The sequence below is a fragment of the Tetrao urogallus genome (genome assembly GCF_951394365.1).
Source record: "Tetrao urogallus genome assembly, chromosome: 11".
Classification (NCBI taxonomy): domain Eukaryota; kingdom Metazoa; phylum Chordata; class Aves; order Galliformes; family Phasianidae; genus Tetrao; species Tetrao urogallus.
Window position 1 is genome coordinate 9564963 of NC_136824.1, and position 17495 is coordinate 9582457.

General features: G+C 41.4%; 1 protein-coding gene across 3 annotated transcripts; it reads right to left on the reverse strand.

Annotated features, from left to right (window-relative positions):
* Positions 1-341: 341 nt before the first annotated feature.
* GABPB1 (GA binding protein transcription factor subunit beta 1) lies at positions 342-17210 on the reverse strand (the record flags this gene model as incomplete). 3 transcript variants are annotated; one of them, XM_079540754.1, is made up of 9 exons in its annotated part: positions 342-494; positions 5343-5458; positions 6227-6412; positions 8869-9007; positions 9339-9455; positions 10013-10207; positions 10639-10806; positions 11655-11762; positions 17182-17210. In XM_079540754.1, the coding sequence occupies 8 exons, from the start codon at positions 11760-11762 to the stop codon at positions 342-344; spliced, it is 1182 nt and encodes a 393-aa protein (XP_079396880.1). The 3 variants fall into 3 exon arrangements, with proteins under 3 accessions (XP_079396880.1, XP_079396879.1, XP_079396878.1); XM_079540753.1 differs by lacking the exon at positions 17182-17210 and having other exon boundaries at positions 8869-8982; positions 9344-9455; XM_079540752.1 differs by lacking the exon at positions 17182-17210 and having other exon boundaries at positions 5322-5458; positions 8869-8982; positions 9344-9455.
* Between the last annotated feature and the right edge of the window lie 285 nt (positions 17211-17495).

Below are 17495 nucleotides of genomic sequence, written 5' to 3' on the forward strand. Positions count from 1 at the left end.
GTTCTGTTTTTTCAGAAGTTAGATTCATATTAAAATCAAAAATTTCACAAAAACATTGGCTTCGTGTTTCTGGATCCCTTCAAAAAGATTTATCAACTCATTTTGAAACTGTAAAAAAAACAACTATTTACAGTATTTCATTTTAAATACTTTTCACAATTTCTAAATTCAGAGTTTTTATGTTACAAGAAATTCATCAGAGCTCACGGCTTAAGTCCAGTTATCGACTTGTAGCATCTTCTCTATCATGTAATCCTGTGTCTGCACCTATACAGAGAACAGTTCAAGATTGTACTGCAGGTTTTTGAAAGTAACAGGCTTTGCAGTATGTTCTTTTTTTATTAAACAGCTTCCTTATTAGTCTGGAGGCGGTTCATTGCCTCTAACTTCTGCCGATAGGCCTCTGCTTCTTGCTCTTTCTTCAGAAGCTGCTGACGGTATTTTTGTGCTTCTCTGTTTGCCTCATCCAGCTGCTTCTGGAGAGTTTCTCTTTCCTATTAGAAAAAGAACCAGCAACATTTTGTCAAATATGTATCAAAGGCAGGTTAAAATGGCAAATACTTGTTCTTTACACGCAGCTCAAGGGTTAGGGCATCAGGTAGAAATTGTGGTTCTTACCAGGACAAATCTATACTAATGTTGATGAGTAAAGTAGACAGGAATCACGATATCAGACAACTCCCCTCAATAAGGTCTGAAGTCTAAGTAAGGCAAACCCAAATCTCTTTCACTGCAAAGACACCAAGCCAGCCTTCATAGCAAAACAACGAAGTACAAAAGTGGATGGACAGCGATAGCAAGCAAACGTCATTAACGTTTTCCCAGTCACTCAGTTCTCTGTGACTTTTTTTTTTTAGTTAACATCTAATAGGATTGGAATTCAATCCAATATGATTGCCTCTTTCTGTTAGGCATTCTGTTTTGCATAGGTTTTTCTCATCAGATAGTTAGAAAATCTGTTCCCTAACAGCAGTGTGCACTAGAAGGCGATAGCTGCTCACTGACTGGAATTTAAGATCTGGTTTCTAAACTATTTGGAGTGACTGACACCAGCTTGATAAAGACCAGCTGTAATACAGAACAGATGAAACTGTAAATGAAATCTGATTTTATACCCAGAGGTATAACAGCAACCCCAAGGACACTGCATCATTATGAATTAGGAGGTATTTAGCTAGATAAGCTTTTTCAACACAAGAGGAGTAACTTATTTGAGGATAGCTATAAAATACTTTCCAAACAAAACCAGAAAATATCACTTCTTACGAGGCTGCCTTAGAAACTAAGGAGAATGTATTTCTATCTCCTCTGACATAGATATTTTGTGTTTGATCCTGTACTGAGCCTAATTGAAAAAAGCTATCAGCTTGGAAAAATAGTTTTGATCTTCAACCACATACTATTTCATTAAAGTGCACCATGTTTTATGATTAAGGCAGCATTTGATTTCCCTTTGTTCTTTCCACTACAGCTCTCAGTAGCCACAGAAGGGAGGCTGACAGAGAAACAACCTCTCTCAGAAAAACAAAGCTGTCAAAAACTGAGACCATGAAAAAGTTGCTTCTTCACCCTATATAGTATCACATTCCCACTGAATACCTGGAATAGTTTCAGTTTTACCCCCCACCCCCAGAACAGCATCTCTGTTCTTCACATCTTTGATGAACTCACGTATTTTCACGATCAGAGACTGAAAACAGAAAATACTCTGCCTGCCTTCTACTTGCTACTGTTCTCAGTACTTGTCATAGCCACATTTAGCAGTCACATGCTGTACTGAATGTGCTTAAATACAATAACACAGGTGATCTGATCACTGCTAGCAGCAGCATCTGTATAGCAAAAACAAGTGAAGGACAGATGTTATTAACAGGTTGATAAAGACTAGCTATAATACAGAACAGATGAAACTGTACATGAAATCTGATTTTCCACAAGGCTTTAAGAGCTAAAGGAAGCTAGCATTGGTGGGTTTGTTTCACTGGGAGCATGCAGTAATGAAACAACAGCTCATCTGATCTTGTTGCTTATTTGAAAACAAAGTTCAATTTCCACCTCTGAAAATCAGGATTCTGCTTTTTAAGCAGCATTAGGAAGGGCAGCTCCTGTAGTGGCCATGCTGACCTGTGCCAAATACTAAGGCAAAGTAAATGGTAGAGCCCACATCTCCCAGAGGATCTGAAATACACCTGACATGCTCCAGCACCAGCCTGACTTGAACATACTGTTATTTCCATAATTTATTATGAAATTTAAGCAGAACCAATGACTTACATAAAGCAGCCACGTAGGTATCAAGTTGAGGGCAAAGGAGTACGGACAGCTCTCAGGAGAGCAGCCAGAACAGGTATCCCACTACACGTGGGAAGCAGGCCTTCCCTCTTGAGGGCACTGATACGCTGACCTGAGCATTATCTGCCCCACAGATGTCACACAATTAACTGTCCTACTGTCAAGAAGCAAAGCTGCAGAAAAATGAGAACTAGCAGCAGTTCACCTGCTCTGTGGTCCACTACAAAACCAAGGCTCTGCCACCACTACAGAGTACACGCAAACTGCAAACACTCAAGGGTGCAGATCAAAACCCAGAATAAGTCTTCCGTGCGCCCTCCACGTAATAGAGAAACAGAGCCAGGTACCCACAAGGGGTACAGCCACACTACACATGACAGCACACGAAGGGCAGGATAGAAAAAACAAACGAACAAAATATCAGTGGCAGAAGTAAAACCAGTATCTTCCAGGTGTACTGGCAACTCATGGCACGTTGGCTAGCCCAAGAACTAATAGGTGCAAACAGATTTAGTCTTAATATAAATAGAATAAGCTGAGGAACTGGGGCCAAACGTACTAACTGAGCAGTAAAAGAAATCAGTACTCCTGGATGAGTAACGTACCCTGCTGTGGATAGATCAATGAAAATTAGCTCCTTAATTTTGACATCTAAAATTGAGGACTATAATTGGGCTCTCAATTTCAGCAAATCCAGAAAATGTTCCTAGGTGCTCTTCAGAACATCCTAAGAAATGTTTTAATTCCCTAAAGTCCTTTACATCAATATAAAAATCAGTTCAGGTAAAAAGTCAGAAGTCTGAGCGCTCTTAAGGAATCTTCTGTTTTATGTGGGAATTTTCTTTACGTACAACTTTCCTTAACAGCCTACATGTTGACGAGGGGACAGCAATAATTCAAGTACGTAAATAACAAATAATTAAAATAACCACACAAGCAGGAAAAAGAAGGAATATGAATTCATTAATACAACTCATTTACAATTATGACTTTTTTAGTCTAATTGTCTTGAATGCTTCCAAAGCATGTCACCTTTCCAACATGCAAAAAGAAAGACAGTAAAATTCAAGAATTAAAATAAAATTCACTGTATGTTAATGAATTGTGTGTGAAAATGAAAAACAGCATCTGCATGACAAGGACAATTTGTTGCTGCCGTCACACAGTTTACAGACTGCTATACCACTTGAAAATGAGCTGCAATGGTTGAATTCAACAGACCCAAATGAGAAAGTCAGAAATCATCACTATCATTCACTATACTTTCGCAGGAACATTTGTCACCTCACATGAGTGGGAGGGAGTTCAACTTAAAAAGACTGTCAAACTACAATTAACTGTTCATAAATTATAAATGTAAAACATTGGAAGACAGCACTCTTTGCCTTGAATCATGTCTTTATAATGAAATAAGAGGAATGAATCACCAAGGCAAAGAAACTTATCTTCAGTAACAGAGGTTTTTCACACTAAGTAACTTTTTTTTAAATGGGTAAGAGTTCCACTCTCTCCAAATTCAACTGTATACTTGTGTTAGCCTGTCAAGCAAAGTGATTTGATGTGCACACCTTTAACACCCCAGTTACCAAAGACAGGAAGCACCACACTTGCTGAGCGCACTGAGGCTCCTGAAGTCAACTGGCCTCTACAAAGAGGCTGAGGTCTGCATGTGCATTCAATTGTCCAATCAAGGATTAAATCAGTATTCAAAACTTGCACTTTGAAGTAACAGATAAAGTTCATAATTTTAACCAACTACTTCTAAGATTCCACAATATTTTCAAGCATGTAATTGAAGCTGGAGTCCTCCCAGAGAATTATTTGTATTGTTTTAGTGACCATCTTTAACTACGAGCAGGTCAATTTATTATTAATCAATCTGGATTTTTTTTTCCCTTACCTAATGATTATTATTTACTAACTGTGATTGCCTGCAGGAATAATTCAAGCGGATGTTTAAAAACGTGAACAAAATAAAAGTTTTTATTGTAATAATCATACATTTTTAAAAAATGCAGCAAGAAAATTTTAAGTGTTGTGATAATATGTAATGACCACAAAGCTGCAAAAGCCAAAGGTATTTGATATGACAACTTAGGGACAGAGAAATTCAGCGATGGAAAGTGGCAATTATTATTATTAGACAAGGACAATGCATAGCCAAACTGAACAATAAACAGTACTCAATCAGGCACAAAGTGTTATTCAATAATATGAACAGAAGTCAGAATACAACTTTGGATAAATGGAAGTATCATGGAGTTGACAAAATGAGAATTCACAGCCTAGCCATGGCTGACAGCAATTTCCTTAAACTATTGACCAAAACTAGTCAGCAGTTAGAAGTAACAGAAGAAGGAATGAGATGGTTGACTTACTTGGCTTAATATATACTTAGAAAAAAATAAAGCTACAGCTTTAAATTGAAAAGCTGCATCTACCTTATATGAAAAGCTCTTTTAATATCCATTGGTCTTCCGTGTTGTATTTTCAAAAAACTTTATAACACAGAGACGTATAACAGTAACAGCTCCAGAATTAAGAAGAAAAAAAAAAAAAGAGAGATAAAAACTGACCAACACAGAATCTTACTGCTTCATATTTCCATTAACAGTTATCTTGAATGGAAAGGAAACATTACTAAGACTGTCATCTCACAATCAGGACAAACACATGGCCATAAAAGACAGATGAGGGAACACCATTCTCATTCACTGCTAGTGGAAAGAATTGAGTTATGTGATAACATTATCAGCATCCAGTTTTAAAGACTAGCTAGTGATCTTAGAGGGGGGAAAAAAGCTGACAAAAACTTGAGCAATTAACATTTGTATGTGCACAACCAGATGAAGCAAACAGCATGCCTATGTACTTTTTACAACAACTTTGTAACAGATCAATTCCAGTAACAGAGGAAACTGAACAAGTTATTGTATCACACTCTTCATTCTGCTTTAACACAGAAACTTAACTCTAAAACACCAGAAAGCCAACCACATATCCAGTGCTGAACCCTCTGGTTAACATACATCATGTAATAGACTCCTTACTTCTATTTCTGCAGACTCCACACGATTTTCAACAATCTCAATGCACTGTCTCTTGACTGGTGGTTCTTCACTTATCACTGTTTCTTCAGCAATATCTGTTGCTGGAACTGTTAATACTAAAAAGATAATTATATATTTAAATGCACTTTTCTTCAAGCAATAGTTACACAAAATAAAACTCATACAGTTACATAATTTTATAACCAGCAATAAAATGCAGTCTTTCCCTCAAGAAAATGCAGCTCTACAAAAGTGGGGCGGAGGCCAGTGCAGGGAAAATTTATTAAAGCCATTTGTATAATGCTATCCAATAAGTAGCTGTATTTATTCATCAAGATGGTGGACCAAAACTTTTGTCTTTCAAAGTACAACTCTTCATCCTCCACACTGGGAATCTTCATGAATAAACCAGAGAGGGAAGCATTTTTATCTAAATAGAGGTGGCAGAGCATCTTGAAAAGAAACCCCAAAAAGACACACGCCACAGAACAGCAATTAGTGTGCCAGAAGCTCCCACAAACTACATGTGGTCCAAAAGGAAGAGACTATCTATATAATTCTGGTTTCACTGGTTCTGAGACTACTCCTCCAGAACATCAAACTTACTGAAGATGAAGCCAGTAGTTACCACTTTTGCCTTAGATACATCATTTCTCACCCATGCAGTTTAGTAATTCTTTTTCTCCTAATGCTGAGCCTCAGCTGACCTGTAAGAGCCCAATGAACTGCCACAGCTCACGTGCCTGAGCCTTTTACAGCGCAAGAATTCAAAAACATGTCTGAACTGGTAGCAGTACAACATTTTCCAAGCTACTTGCATTTAACAACTTATTTCTGTGACTGAAATGGTTTCTCAAGCTCAAGAGGCGCAAGCTTCCACTCACCTTGCTGCCCATCTGGCATGGTCACAATTATTGGTTGCCCTATTCCACTGGTTGGAATTGAATGCAGATTACCAAGCTGAATGCCATCTGTAACTATAGTAATAACTTGCTGACCTCCAGAACTGACAACTTGCTGAATAGCACCATCCACAGATTCTGCAGTCACCACTTCTTCTGTTGCCACAACTATCAACAGAAAAACAAGGAATTAAGACTATTTATAAATTAAGTTTGTTTCAAATGCATTTCAGCAAGAAAAAATTCTTCCACGTCTTTTCAAATTTGATCTTCTCCAACTTAATGCAATACCCCATATTCTACATATTATGTTGTTAATGAAATTCTTTCACCAGATGCATACAACACACTCATGTTTTGCAATATACATGCAATTCTGCCCTATTTTACCTTGCTCAATATAATCAGTTTTTATCTAGCATGTTCCTAATAGATACACCCCACTCAAAACAGACTATTTGGTTTCTGCACTGACATGGCAGCAAGAGGCTGAAAAGCACAACCATTCCTCAACAAGTACCTTTGCCAGATGTACCTCAGGACACAGCCCTGACTTCTGTGCCTATCACAATGGTCTTCAAGACAGTAACATACTGAACTCCTTCTACAGAGCCTTACGGCTTTGTTTGTACCATACATATTCTTCAACCACAAACATGACTTCAATTACAATACAAAGCACAAAACACAACTAAACGGAATGTTCTGCAGAGCTGACATTTTTACACCTTAGAAGAAGGGTAACACTAAAAAACCAAAATAAACATTGTACATATATAACTTAATAGGTGAAAGAAAAACTAAAATCCCAGCTCAACTGAATACTCATGATTCAATAACAAATATATAGTAGTGAGCTTTCATTGCTCTTTTACATTACATGTATAAATCAAATTGCGTGAAGAGAATGACTGCATCCAGAACTACAGCATGCACACTGTAACAGGGCCCCACACCAGCACTCCTATTTTTTAAAACAAGATACTCAGACAAAGAGCAAGATGACTGGTAGTGCAATCAAAGAATTTCAAGTACATAACTCTGTAATTCATTTTCAATTTGTGAGGGTAAAAGCAAAGCCTTTGATTTAAATAAGAGACATTAGAAGGCTTCCTATCTGCAGAGATCCAATTAAAACCCTATAGGTCATGTTGTGATGCTCCAGATGAGAGAAGGTAGATAAAACTCTGAAGCTTTCATCTTTTAAATTATGATATAACACACTCAAAAGTCACTGTGTAGTCCAAATGACTTCAGTCATTGCCTTCTGAAGATCATTATGTTCAGAGATTACTGCCCTATAGCCCTGCTTACATATTCACAGAGTGTTTATTCAGTAAATCAAAACAGTAAGTCCTGTATAAATAAGTGGTATTGTCTTGAACTTGATTTGGCTTCCAAGTAAGGATGCAGCAGTAAGAGAGACTACTGCGAAAAAGAAAAAAAATTAAAAAAAAAAAAATCAAAGTTGCAAGTGCCAATACTAGCTGCTGGGGCAAACAGCCCCGATCTTTCAGCTTCAGAATCAACACCATGCTTTCACTTAGAGAAGGAAACACTATTAGGGCTTCTGTAGGAGACTTTGGAATAAAAACCTTCAAGATTTTGTCTGAAAAGTAGTTACTGATGCTAAAGAAAAACAGTCTCATAAATACGGTCCTAATTCTTTCCTTGTTCTCTTTCCATATCAGCATGCCTAGAATCACTAATTGATGCACCTTCACATGATGAAAAATACTGGCATGATCTCCAGTACTTGCAGCCAGAAACATATGCCTCATCCCAAAACCAAAAAACACAGATTAAACCAGACATTTCTCTGAGTTTCCTTTCCATCTCAGAGATCTGTATATAAAATGAACCATATATTACCACATAACATCCATCCCCTCATATACACTTCACGAGTAGAAGTTAAAACAAGCATTCTACTCAGCTCCAGTCAGAAGCATTTTTTTCTTTGATTTAACTTGGATTTAAAAAACACTGGTTTTACGCCACAAGGAACTAGAGGAAGAGATCACAGTAAAGTTAACCTGAAAAGGCGAAAAATTAGGAAGAAACAGCACAAAAGGCAGAGCCTAAGTGCTTCATCCAGATATATAGAATCTCATATGAAGGAGGCTAAGTAAAAGGCTAGATGAAAGCCCAGCAAGAATACTCAGCTGATTTTTTTTTTTTCATGTTAAGGTCACTAAATATTCTTATGCCTATCAGAGGAAATGTTAAGAGAAGTGCTGATTAAGTACACAGAAAGAACATCAGGAGCAATCTCCCGTAACTTAACAGAAAAGAGCATTCACAGAAAACATTCTCACACCAAATGCGACTGGACTGTTGCATTCACAAAGACGTAAATGAAGTCTCTTGAATTACTCTTGTTTTTAGCAAGAATGAATGCTAGTAACATTAGGCCCACAAACACCCAACGTGGTCAGAAATCTCACTAAGTAATTGTTCACATGTATCTACCAACCTTTCAAGGGAAAGAAAAGGAAAGCTTTTGTTCACATTGAAAAAAACAAATGAGATTGTATTCTCATTTCTTTATGAACTGTGTATGACACCAGTTATTTTCTTCAGTTTAGTTTATTAAATGAAGTTTAATTACATGGCTTTCTAACCTGGTGTTTCTGAAGAATTAGACAGTGGGGCTGATGCTTCTGCTAAAGCTGCTAATGTGGCTAATACTGACGTCGATGAATTTCCAAACTGCACAGCAGACACTCCTGTCTCATCTAATAGGAAGAAAACAAAAGTTAGCTGATAATTTGTTTTAACAATCAATGAAGTCCCTTTTATATTTTTATTGTACTGGAGTTACTAACATATACTGTTCTTAGTAACATTCTGCTAAGCCAAAATGCTATTCTGTAAGCAAGTTCCTCAAGCAAATACAACTTCTGCTAATTTACTGCACGAAGACTTGTTTTCAGTATTAAGATGTTTAGAAACAGGTAAGTACTGAAGAATACATAAGTACTCTAGTTGTACCATTATTGTTCCTCAAGTCTTTTCACTAAACGTAAAATCCTTTCCTTAAATGTAGCTATCCTACAGACAACTAAATCCCCGCTCGGTTTGCAATAGATACCAGACCTGTTAAGTTCACCACCCCTCCAGGTCCAATGATGAACTGTGGTGTTGCTGCATGTATTGTCACAGTATCTGGACTCTCCGGATTCGTATTGATTTGGTTCTGCATTGCAATCTAGGAGACAAGGGTAATCATCATCATTCCAGCTGTGGACATAAGTTATTTACCTTGCAAAAACTAGAATCACTGTGCATGCCACTCATGCAGGAAGGATCTCACCAGCTATACTCGTGCAATATGCACACAGCGTCACCCCTTGTGCTCTGTTAAGTGAATGAGTTTCTTCTGTCTTAAAGCTAAAGAAGTCTGTTGATATGAGAGAGAATAACAGCACACTGCCATCTCTCCTTTTCATTTATCATACACACAGAGGACCTGAATAATAAGGCACAGTGAAACCTTCCTGCTATGGCAATGTGTTAAATTTTTCATCTGTGAAGACACCACGCTAAGAAAGTGAAGAAAACTTCTTGACTCCACAGGTGATAGAAGTACTCTTCAGCCAACTGATGTTTATTAACTGTAATCTCATTTCCAACTAAAAACTAGACTGAAGTCCAGCATTATTACTTAATATAATTGATACTTGCTTTCTATAAAAGCGTAGCTGATCACATATCTAAACAAGTACTTTGCTCTCAGTTCCTTCAGCATCATGAATCAAAAGTTACCTGTAATATTTCTGCAAGGTCTTCATTCCCATTGTCTATTGCAATGTCCAATGCAGTTTTGCAAAATTTACTCTGAGCATGAACATCTGCTCCATACTTTATTAGGAGTTCCACAACTTCTTGGTGGTTATGTTCAGTAGCCCAGTGAAGTGCAGTCATCTTGAGCATGTCCTTAGCATTGACATCAGCACCATGCTACAAACAAGAACATTGCATGAACTGTGTCATTAGAAGTGTATGAACTAAATAACACCACTTATGGAATGAAGCCCAAACCCATCTCTCAGTAGTAATGCCCTGTTACCTTATTCTAACAGACTTCTTAAAAGGACTTCGATCTAAGTACCACAAATTATTTATCTCAAACGATCCCTAGAACATAACATCTCTTGGTTCTAAAAGCTTTTACTTACTCAAAGCCAAATTAGGAAGGAGTCATCTTTTGGAACAGCAATAAATAACATACCTGAAACCACAGCTGAGTAGAAAAACAAAGCACCCGATACATACAGTATAAATACTCACATCATTTGGATATTAGTTTCAGAACTAAAAGAAAATTGTACATATTTTATCATAATCCATTGTAAAATCCCTATCTCAGTCCTTGCTTCAGCAGTCTTTACCTTAAGTAAGACTTCTACTATGCTGGCATGGCCTTCTGAAGCTGCCATATGTAACGGCGTTCTGTCCACTTTTGTTCTGGCATCCCGACTTACACCAGCACGCAGCAGCACCTCTGTCGTTGAGTAGTGTCCATACTGTGCTGCCAGATGAAGTGGAGATGTTCCCAACTGCAATTTCATGGGGAAAAAAAAAAGTAGACCTTGAACAGATGGCAGTACAAAGAACTTCTTTTTCTGGAGCTACCAAACTCAAGTGTTAGGCCACCATTTCAAATTATTTTCCTCACAAAGACAGAAAAAAAGTTTAAGATAGCTTTCAATAATCAGAATACACTAAAAACAGATCACTAGCAGCAACTTTTTGATTTTATTTTTTTCCCTTGTTTTTCTTCAGCTGTGATGCTTCCAGAGACCTAACCTCGTTTTTTACTGCTGGTCAACACATCATACCACACCAAGCCAACAGTGGGAGGGATTTCTTGAAGTCATTTAATTCCAACCTCCTGTTTAAAATAGGCTCAACTTTACAGGTTGGTGACTAAATAAAGGCTTCTAAGGGGTTCAAAATACTCTAAAATTTTAAGTTTAGAGAGACTAAGTCTCTCTACATAATTACTCGAAGCATACAAATCTCCAAAACACAACTCACAGCACAGCGTACAAGGTACCTGGGACTGCTCTCTTAATTTAGAACTCTTATTGCTCTAAATGTGTAAACACTGTAACTAGGAGGATGACTTCTGCCTTCTCCCATTAACCATTCTGAAGTTCACCTTAATGGACATCACAAGGAACCCATTCACAGACTGTTACAAAAATTAGGAGGAGGTTAAATCACAGAAAGAAAAGAAATTTAACTTTGAATTAGACATCAGATGATGCCACTGCAAAAAATCCAAAAGGAACTCCCAAGGCTGGCAGTATTAAAATTTAAATGTAATCACACAGTTGTCAGGGTTGTTTAGGAAGTGAGAAAAGTAATAGAATTGATCAAACACTGCAAAAGCTTCCATTACCCAATCTGTGGTAAAAGGTGCTCCATTGGCCATCAGAATGCGAACCTCATCATCTTGTCCCGCTCGTGCAGCTTCTAGAAGTTTCTTTCCCAAATCTACTAGTGACATCTAGTTAAGGACATAAAGGAATAGAAAGAAAAAAAAATACATAACATTAGGGCTATTTTAAGCATACAGGTATTGCTGTGGCTTTTAATGACTATTTCTTAATTACTCTGCAAGCCTAAGAGTCTAAAACTGAAAAACTGGAATTTTAGGCATTGACAACAAGCTTTCTTGATTGCAAGAAGCAGGCTGATCTCAGAGTTACTTCTGTCAAACCTAAGCGATGCTGGGGGTGAAGATTTCAGGACTGCAATGATGTAACTGTAGCAGCTTCCTAGTTAACTGAAATAGATGCACATTTCTTATAATAAGAAGTGGTTCAGAAGCTCTCACCTGATACTGCAGCCTTCTGCTGCTTTGTCCAGCTTTCAAATGGTACTGTCAGAGCTGCCATGCCACATATCCAAAGACATTACAATCCCTTATCCAGAAATACCTGTATGTATATTAGAAGTACTACTAGGCAAAGGCATTTCAATAAATACAAAACACAGCACCTTTCTGACATCTTACCCATCACTATCACTTCATTTTGTTCACCCTGAAATAACATCTGAGTTCCTACCTCGAGCGTGAAGCTATAGACATGTTTCTGCACTATCTGCACCAGACCGAAATGTCTGCCTGAAAACAAACGTTACTGGCTTCATCAGCTGTCTACAGTTACTGAAAAAATATTCAAGCACAGTTCCTGAATCTCAAAAGCACTGAGACATGAGCTGGATAACCTTTGCATCATCTTTAAGCCATCTTTTTGACAACGTTCAAGTGAAAGTTCAATGTAATACACAGATATAAAAGCATGCATTGACAAAAGACACCTAGCTACATTCCTACTGCACTGAAGACTTAAACCCACTCTATTTCATGCTTGCTATTAAATATGTTCAGTAGTAAAATTTAGAACAAAACCCTAAGTCACGCTACTTAAAAAAAATACAGTACTAAGTTTTTGGCCTGATATCTATGTTTTCCACTGCCAGGATGACAAAAACAACACCACATTCAGCAATTACTTTCCAGTCCCAAACAAGAGTTAACTCGTGTGACTAACAGCAGCGAGGCCATGCTGCCTATTTCCTACACAAACTGACAGTACACAGTTCAGAAAGAAATCCCAATAGGGTCATTTCTTAATCTCTTTCCTTAAACCTATGCTTCTGTCACAAAGCCAACGTGTTAAGAACGTTCTCTGCACCTGGGTCAACTGGCAAAATCTGCGTGGTATGTAGCTGAAAGCTGATTTTAAAAGAAACTAGAAAGCAGGAGGGGGAAAAACATGCAAATGCAGAACCTCAACGTGTCAGCAGAGCCACAAAGAGGAGCAGAAGTTGCTGCTGGCATCAGAGTCCCCTCCACCAAGATTGTGCTTGCACACAGAATCCTGTCCAGTCAGACAAGGGACGAGCAGCAGGAAGTCAGCAAGGACAGCACAAACACTGACAGTGGGCAGGAAGGCAAGGAGCATGGTCAGACACAGAGCAAGAAATAGCAGCTTACTCTCCTCCAAGGAAAGAAAAAGCAAAACAGAAACAGGAATAAGAGAAAAATCTACTGTTCCTGTTGGACACGGATGCTGTGGGGTAACACTATGAAACAGCAGCACAGAAGGCATTTGTCAAGTGCAGCAGTGAAATAAATAAGCACAGTCCTCCCTTTACCCAGCACTCTTCTTAGGGATGGGGGGGCTGCATTTCAGAGGGGAAAAGAACATGCCCATGCACACGTTTTCAGGTGATTTAATACCATGCCAAGCCTAGCTAGAGCTTAACCCAAAACACTGAAGTTAGGAACTGATTCAGAAACACAATTCCTTTTCCTTGTACTTAATTTTGCTTTTAAACATTGGTCTAAAAGAAACAGTGAAGTTCAGGAATTACATGTGGAGACTGACCCCTCCCTCGGGCCCCCCCGAGCCCCGCAGGCAGAGCACCCACGCAGCACAGGGCTCAGCATGGAGGACAAGCCCCCGCCAGCACTTGGCCTCAGCCATTAACCAGCACGCTCTTTGGTCGCTATGAAGTGTTCGTATCTCAAACAAGCACAAAACGTCACACACAAGTATTTTTCAAGACATAGAGCTTTAACTTCAGTTACAAGGTCACAAGCGCATTCAGCAGTGAAGCTTCACTTCTCACAGAGTCCCTGGAAGCACGCGTGGGCCACCTGGTGGAAGAGCTACAGAGCCAACAGCTCTGTGCTGCTGAACTCGGTACAAATCACCTTTATGCCAACACTGCACACTGCTGCCTTTCCAACACAACACTTGCACATATTCAGACACTTCCTACCAACAAATAGGAGCGTTCAGCCAAAGCTGACTTCTACTCGGCAGACCCCCAGAGACGAGCACTGCGAGGGCAGCAAACCCTCAGGTTAACACACCCCTTCCTTTCCCCAGTGCTTTGTCACCAATAGCACTGGTGCTTACCAAGAAAGATTTGCAGAATCAGAATTTCTTTTTGCCAGAAAAATCCTTCCACTGCCTGACTGCCCCCAAGATCATTCTGTGATACTGCAGTGGCACAGTGACACTATCAAAAGCAAACTTCTCTATATAGTTCATTAAAACCCACTAAAAATCAGAGCTTCCACATCTCAATACTAAACGGGTTCTGCAGTGCCATTAGCCAGGTGCCACGACATTTCTGACCCCATCTTATATTCAAGTGGTATGCTGTCTGAAAGGGAATGCCCTCTCAGAGGGGTACGCAGCACCGCCTGCAGGTACAGCAGCAATCTGCAGGTGGAGGGATTGGTTTAAGTTTGACTTTAAACACCGCAGCATCTTTGGGCCTGGTACTCTCAGGAGACAACATCTGGCTCTTACCCCCCTTCCACCACTGCACCCACGTTTGTCAAAGCCAGCAGGCACAAACCAGAACTGCTGCAGAACAGCTGTGGACAGGGGGACTACGCAGCTGCCAACACAATGCTATCAAGGCATGTTCCTACAAGAGACGCAGGTGCGCCAGAACAGCATAAACTGCAGCAGTGTGAACTGAATGTGTGATAACGATCTGTAACCGTTTCCAAGAACCCCAGAACAAACAAACTCCTAGAAGACACACGGAAAGAAGTTCCCCTGCCTTAATGACACACAGCACAATTGCATGGGAAGTCAGCTCAAGACTCACAGCTCTGATAATCCATTTATGTCCCAAAAAAGACCACTCTTTCAGCATGGCTTTTTTGAAATGGTAGGGAAAAAAAAATACCCATGCCACTTCCCCAGGCCCAGCCTTCAGAAATGCTGTTAGCCCACTGATTTCAACACAGCACAGTATCCAGTAAGTTTAGAACAGCAATTCTAGTTAATTTTCTACACTTACCCCTGCCACAGCAACACACTTCTTACAAGTACAGAGTTTAAACAGATAGTGCTGTTTAGATCCTTAATCAAGAACTCCATTTTGATCGCTATCAGAATTAACAGGACTGAGGTGGTTGTTTTGGTTTTTTTTTTCTTTTCAGATGAGCAGAATACTTCAACTCTGAACAACTCTTCAAACACAACTTCTTGTTTCAATTATAGTTTTGTAACTCCTGCGGGAACTGAAAGGCCTGTGCTAAACCTACACTCATCTCCATACGGTGGTGTTTCTTCAGAGGGTCAGCAGGATTCTATCTTACATAGTATCATTTAATAGTGGTTCTGGTGACCTGTGTGGGATAAATTCAAGAGGTTTTGTAGTGGTTCCTAACAGAATCATATACCCCTTCAGATGCATTTTGGCAAAGACTCTACATGTAACAGCTCAAATCTCAATATAAATACCACAGGCTTAAAGTACCCACACACAGATAATGAAAGTCATACTAATAAGCTAACAGCAAACTGTTTTAATTCTGGCACTTTCAGCTTTTCTCTGGATTGTACTGTGCTCAGAACCAAATTCTCACTCATTTACTTAAACAGAATTATCACTTTTATGTAGGACTATGTAAACACCAGAGGAAAAAAAAAAATCAGAGAGCAGATCAGAAAAGCTAACACTCGGCTGCATAGCTTATGGGCAAGGCAATCACACCTGCCTTTACAAAAGTCTGTATTCCTTTAGGTTCATGAATTAACTGAAAGCAGCACCAATCATCAACGTAACTCCACTAAATAGCATAAATAGTAAAGAAGCCTTGCCATTAAAAAAGGAGAGTGGATTTGTCTGCAAATGCAACATCTCAGAAGTAATATTATGCAACAAGGGCGAACCACTGGCACACGGATTGGGCTGGCACTGCAGAGCTATCACACAGGTTTGGCACTGAGTAACAGGAGTTGGGATGCAGCAGAGCTGACTGACACGAGGAACCCCAGGGTCTGTCGTGCAGCCTCGAAACAATAACACAAACACAACCTGAGAACCCCTCTCAGATTAAATGAAACTGGAAACATATCCTGGAAATGAGTCACCAGTCTCTTTAATTAAAGTAGCATTTTATTATGAGGTATTTCAACAATTTCTTGTATGCAGGCTGAGAAAAACCCCAGAAAACATTGCTTTCAGGAACGAACTTTGGTCAGGAGGAAGAATGCCGTGGCGCAGTTAGATTCTGCCATGCGTGCTCCAAGCACACTGCACATTTCTGTGTCCTCACAGCATATGCGCCTCGTCCAAAGCGCTTTGGTCTCACCAGTGTTTTCAAAACTCGCGGACAGCTCAAAGCCACCTTGCTCAAAGACGTGCTAGGGACCCCGCAGGGCGCTGCAACCGATATGAGTTACTAACTCTAAAAGCAAAAGAACTCCTCCGGGGGATTTCAGCAACACCCCGTCGGCCTCGGCAACACAAACTGCCCGACTGCAAGGAGGGAAAAGCGGCACCGCGTCCTGAGCCGACACACCGCCTCCGCACCGTAGAAGCGACTAGGAGCACAAAGCGAGGGCGACAGACCGCGGGCAGCGCCGAGCGGAGCCGCTCCCCCCCCCCCCCCACCGGGGCCGCTTCCCCTCAGGGCGCGTTGGCGCCGAGCCGGGCCCGGCGGGGCCCCGCGCCGACAGAACCGCGCCCCGGCCCCGCGCGAGGCCCCACAAGGCGCAGTGGACCGGGCCGGGCCCCGTTCGGCTCTCCCGCGAGATCGGCCCCGCCGCCGGCACCCCGTTCTGCCTCCCGCCCTCCCGCCGCACGGCGGCCCCCGACCCCGGCGCTGCCCCGGCCCCGCGGGCCGCGCCCGCCGCCCGCCACCCGCCCAGGCCTCCGCCGCGGCCCAGGCCCCGCCGCCGCGGCCCGCGCCCCTCGCACGGCGGGGTCCCCGGAAGGCCGGCCAGCGCGCCCGCTCTCCCCAACAGGAAATCCTGGCTGGGCTGGGCGCTGCGGAGGGAGCCGCGGCGCCGGGTTCCGGGGGAAGTGGAATTATTTTTTACCAGCGAAGAGATCAACTTCCACATCCGGTAACAGGGCCCTATACAAAGGCGCAGACTGACCTGGAAAAGCTCGGCCGGCCCGAGGGGGGTGGGGGAGAGACGGGGCGCGGGGATAGGGCCTTACCGTGCCTCCGGCCCGGCTGCCGCGACGAGAAGCAGGGGCGCGGGAAGCCGCCGCTCATCGGCGCCCAAAAGCCCCACACAAAAGTCCCCGCTGCGCCCGGCGGAGGGACACAGCGGCGGAGGGAGGGGAGGGGCGCGGTCTGGACGCCCCGCCGCCAGCGCGAGCCCCACGCTCCGGCCTGAAGGGGAGCGGGCGGCCCGAGGCGGCGCTGGGAGCGGCGCGCGGCACTTACCATGGGGTGCGGGATTTA